Below are 4,432 nucleotides of genomic sequence, written 5' to 3'. Positions count from 1 at the left end.
CTCTGCTCACTGATGGTGACGTTAAAAATAAGCTTCCTCACCTTTCGGTTGGGATTGGAGAGACTCCAAGCGGACAAGATAGAAAATACAGAAAGTTGACACAATGATGCTCTGAGGCTGCTCTATACATCTATCAAGAGTGTCAACTACAGTGAGTGGACTATTTTTTCTCAAAATACCACACAGAGTATGTTTTTGTGGTCTCTGTAACAAAAGAAACTGATAAAAAAAAAGGACTTTACCTCCTCAGACCCAGTGAGGCATTTTTGTCTTCTGAAAGGGAAAAGAGCTTCACAGCTTTATTTATAAAACAAGAAACGGTCTACAGGAATAAAACCTGTTTTGCTGTGGCGGGGACATCCTGGGCTTTCTGGTGATATGTGATGTGTTTGTCCAATGAAACAGAAGATCAAAGCTGTGCAGCTTTAGTCCCTGACAGAGGACAGAAATGCATTGCTGAGTCCGGTTAAAGAGGAATTAATGTTGGCTCGTTGGAGAACAGGAATTGAACACCAGGACGCCGCAATTCACGATACTTTGCCAACAAGCACAAAGCTGATTACATAAGTTATAACACTGTGAGTGTTAAGAAACCTTTTTGTGGTTGTTGTTGTCCACTAGATGGCGACATGCTATTAGAGTTGTATGAAAGCTGAGTAAAACCCTCACAGACGACTGAGGACTGCAGTGTCACATTGGACATGTTTTCATGTTTCTTTTATTCATTTATTTATTGTTGTCTCTTTTTTTGCAAAGCAACCATTTTCAGATTAATATCTATAGTTTCATGAGATGTGACTTGACAAAGTGATTTAGATAAAAATTGATTATTGATAAATTTATTGATTATTCAATAAAAAAAAGGCCTTTCTTTGAAACAGGTTAAAGAGAAAGAGAAAAAAAAACAACCAGAAAGATGAAAAAGGTTAGTAAAGGGTTAAAAAGTTCAGCTGTCTCAAGACTCCACCTCCATTGGGTGACTCAGCAATACAGGAAGCAGGAAGTGCTCACTGTTAGGCACATATTTCTGGCTCAAGAACACAGCTGTCAGGTACGTCTGACACTCATGTTTCAAATAAAACTTCATCTTGCCTCTGAAAGCTTGTAAAACGACGGCTGTGCACTGAGATGTTTCGCAGCTTGAACTTAAAAGACTAAAGCCAGTGGTTGTGGGTAGAATGTGTGTGTGTGTGTGATCACCTTTTACTTTCATTTTCAGGGTGAAACAGGAGCTACGTGTCAGGATGGCGGGTCGGCTCTCTTCGGCTGAGGTGGACCTCACTTGTTCCATATGCTGTGACATCTTCAGGAACCCGGTGGTCCTCAAATGCAGCCACAGCTTCTGTGCGACCTGTCTGCAGCAGTACTGGAGTGGACGGGGACGACAACACGACTGCCCTCTGTGCAGAACCGAGGGTCTGGACGATCCAGTGCCCAGCCTGACCCTGAGGAACCTGTGCGAGTCTTATGTGCAGGAGGAGAGTCAGGCTGGGGAGACAACAGCGGGGGAGCTGTACTGTGATCCGGGGGAGATGTGCCCTGCTCATGGAGAGAGGCTTAAGCTTTACTGTCTGCTGGACAAGGAGCCCATCTGCGTGGTCTGCCACACCTCAAGGAAACACAAGCAGCATGAGTGCTGCCCTCTCAGTGAGGCAGTTGTGGATGCGAAGGTAAATATTGAGACTTTTTGAGATTAAATGAAGAGTTGCTTGTACTTGGAGGTGCTTTATTATCCCCCCTTATAACATGTTATGACATGTGACATTTAAGAAGTTTGTGAGAAGTGAGGCTAACCTTCTTTTAACCGTCTACACAGGAGAAAATGAAGTCTGCTCTCAGCTCCCTGCAGGAGAAGAGGGACACGTTTGACAAAATGAAGAAAGACTTTGAGGACGCAGTGGCATACATTCAGGTGCGACACTTCCTAAAACAGCGGCTCTGTTCGCCGGCTCTGCTGGTCGTCTTCAGGCCATACTTAAGCAGGCTTTCTTTCAGGTGCAGGCTCGCTTTGTGGAGAGGCGGACGCACGAGGAGTTTGAAAAACTCCACAACTTCCTTTGTGCCGAAGAGGAATCCAGGATGGCGGCGCTGAGGAGCGAGGAAGAACAGAAGAGGGAAGAGATGAGGCAGAAGATTGAAGAGATGGAGAGAAACATTTCGTCCGTGTCCGAAACCATCCGAGTACTCGAGGAGGAGATGGCTTTGGAGGACATCTATGTCCTTCATGTAAGTTTGTACATGTTCTGGAATTTCCTTCGGGATCAATAAAGTATCTATCTATCTATCTATCTATCTATCTATCTATCTATCTATCTATCTATGTTCAAAGTCTGCATAAATGTACGAATGATTATTACTTTTCAAATTCTTAATCTGGCTTTATTCTTCTTTTAGAAATGCAAGAGCGCACTAGCAAGGTATAAAAAATACTCTTCTCATTCTGTTTTAAACTTTGACCTTTCTTTGCGATCGCATCATAACTTTTTCTGCTTCCTGCAGAGCTAATTATCCGGCTGTGGATGTGATAATGACTCCAGGAGCACTCATAGATGTGGCCAAATATGTTGGCTCTTTGACATTCCAGGTGTGGCAGAAGATGCATAAAATCGCCAAATACAGTGAGTTGAATTAAAACCGCATAAAGACATCTGCTTTACATGTAAAGCTGCAGCTTCATGTATTCATGAAGTTGAGAAAAGGTGTTTTTTGTCTGTAAGGAAGCACAGCTGACAATCTGCCGTGTTTTCCTCAGCTCCAGTCACTCTGGATCCCAACACCGCAGCCCCCTGGCTCATCCTGTCAGACGACCTAACCAGCGTCCATGACAGTAACGAAAAGCAGAGGCTGCCCAACATCCCGGAGAGGTTCGACCCTGACACGGCTGTGCTGGGCCGGGAGGCCCTGACCTCAGGCCAGCATGCCTGGGAGGTGAATGTGGGCGATAACACAGCTTGGGTTGTCGGCGTGGCTAAAGAATCTGTCAAGAGGAAAGAGAAAGTGTCTTCGGTCCTGAACAACGGCTACCTGTGCGTGTACTTTTACCACAAAATGTACTTCGCAGGTACCTCTCCTTTGACACGGCTAAGTCTGAAAAGGAATCCGCAGAAGATCAGAGTGCAGCTGGACTGTGACAAGGGGAGGGTGTCCTTCTATGATCCGCACAACAACACGCTCATCTACACATTCAAACATGCCATCACCGAAGCTGTCTTTCCTTACCTCTGGGTGGGGTGCCAGAATTGTCCACTGACAGTTGAGCCGATCGAGGTTTCTTTAGCAGTTCAGTCCACCTGAACTCTGACTACTTTTCAGCTAAAAAACTTGCAGCTTTCCCAAAATCAAATTGCAGAAACTCAACTAAACTATCCTGTTGATGTATTTTCATGTGGAATTGTAACACAGACACGCACAAAAATCAGCATTTAATATATTTTAGATTGAACCATATCTTTGTTTGCGAATGTCTGTCCAAATATCCCCCTCTGTCGCAGCCTAATCATGTTCATACCTAAAGACTTGTGGAAAACACTAAATAAACTTCATTTGCAAATCCTAATGATTTACAAAAATGAATTATTTGCAAGTTTCCCGATGTGTTTGACCTGTCTGTCCAGTTAATTTTCTAAACATTTGATCATTTTTTTCAGCATTGGCTACTACTACACAAAAACAATAAATGGCATGTTTTTCATGTCGAAAAAGCAAACTCAGAAGCTATTATTACTCATTCTAGCAGAAAAAGCAACTTCTATGTGTTGTTTCTTGGTGGATATGTTATCTGTAAATGATTATTTATTTTGTTTAGCTGAAAAGACCTTATTAAATCTTTTACCAGGCTTTTGGCGAATAACGTTTTTCAATTATGTACGTTTCTAAGTGCTTACATTTTATTTGTATGGTTTAAAACGGCGTCTTCCTTCTAAATCACGTTAAATGTACTTTTTATTTGGTCTCACCCCCACTCACACTGTAAATTGGCTCGTCGACGTCACGTCCACGTTCATGTCATTATAGTTAACGTCTTGTAACAAACCTGTGTTCCCTTTTTTTCCCCCTGAAAAGGTGACCCACTACGGGCTCAACTTTTGAGACGGTAAGGTTAAACAGTTATTAACTTAATTTTAGCTAAATTCACCTGTTTGCTAGACATAGCAGCGGCGCTAATTGTGCATGAAAACATTAGCATAATTTAGGGAGTTTTTTTCATGTCGTCGAATCGTTAAGGTTGTGTTGTTTGGAGTTCAGGAAAACTACTATTTTACTAAATGGTTTCTTCCCAGACTAAAAGTATCAAAGTAAACTCCAAAATGAAGAAAGCAAACGCTTTCTAAATAGTTTCCCTCCTTGATAGCATGATTTGTTTTCACATTTACTGCCAGCTTCTTAGGTTTAGATTAAACTATGTTATGCTAAGTGCTTCTGAAACAAATAG

At 42.4% G+C, this 4,432-nt stretch overlaps 1 protein-coding gene across 1 annotated transcript; it reads left to right on the top strand.

Annotated features, from left to right (window-relative positions):
• Nucleotides 1-985: 985 nt before the first annotated feature.
• trim35-14 (tripartite motif containing 35-14) lies at nt 986-3,556 on the top strand. The gene is made up of 7 exons (XM_075472488.1): nt 986-1,051; nt 1,220-1,670; nt 1,817-1,912; nt 1,996-2,226; nt 2,395-2,417; nt 2,500-2,618; nt 2,753-3,556. Exons 2-7 carry the CDS (start codon nt 1,245-1,247, stop codon nt 3,292-3,294), a joined length of 1,437 nt encoding a protein of 478 aa, XP_075328603.1. The 5' UTR covers nt 986-1,051; nt 1,220-1,244; the 3' UTR covers nt 3,295-3,556.
• Nucleotides 3,557-4,432: the final 876 nt, after the last annotated feature.

The sequence above is a fragment of the Odontesthes bonariensis genome, chromosome 8 (genome assembly GCF_027942865.1).
Source record: "Odontesthes bonariensis isolate fOdoBon6 chromosome 8, fOdoBon6.hap1, whole genome shotgun sequence".
Taxonomy (NCBI): Eukaryota; Metazoa; Chordata; class Actinopteri; order Atheriniformes; family Atherinopsidae; genus Odontesthes; species Odontesthes bonariensis.
This window is presented reverse-complemented; position numbering and strand designations above follow the sequence as displayed.

Excerpts from the sequence above, each read along its gene's own strand:
- trim35-14 (XM_075472488.1), top strand. The coding sequence starts at position 1,245 with ATGGCGGGTCGGCTCTCTTCGGCTGAGGTGGACCTCACTTGTTCCATA. Across the intron at positions 2,227-2,394 it reads AGGACATCTATGTCCTTCAT|AAATGCAAGAGCGCACTAGC; the intron begins GTAAGTTTGTAC and ends TTCTTCTTTTAG. Across the intron at positions 2,418-2,499 it reads TGCAAGAGCGCACTAGCAAG|AGCTAATTATCCGGCTGTGG; the intron begins GTATAAAAAATA and ends TGCTTCCTGCAG.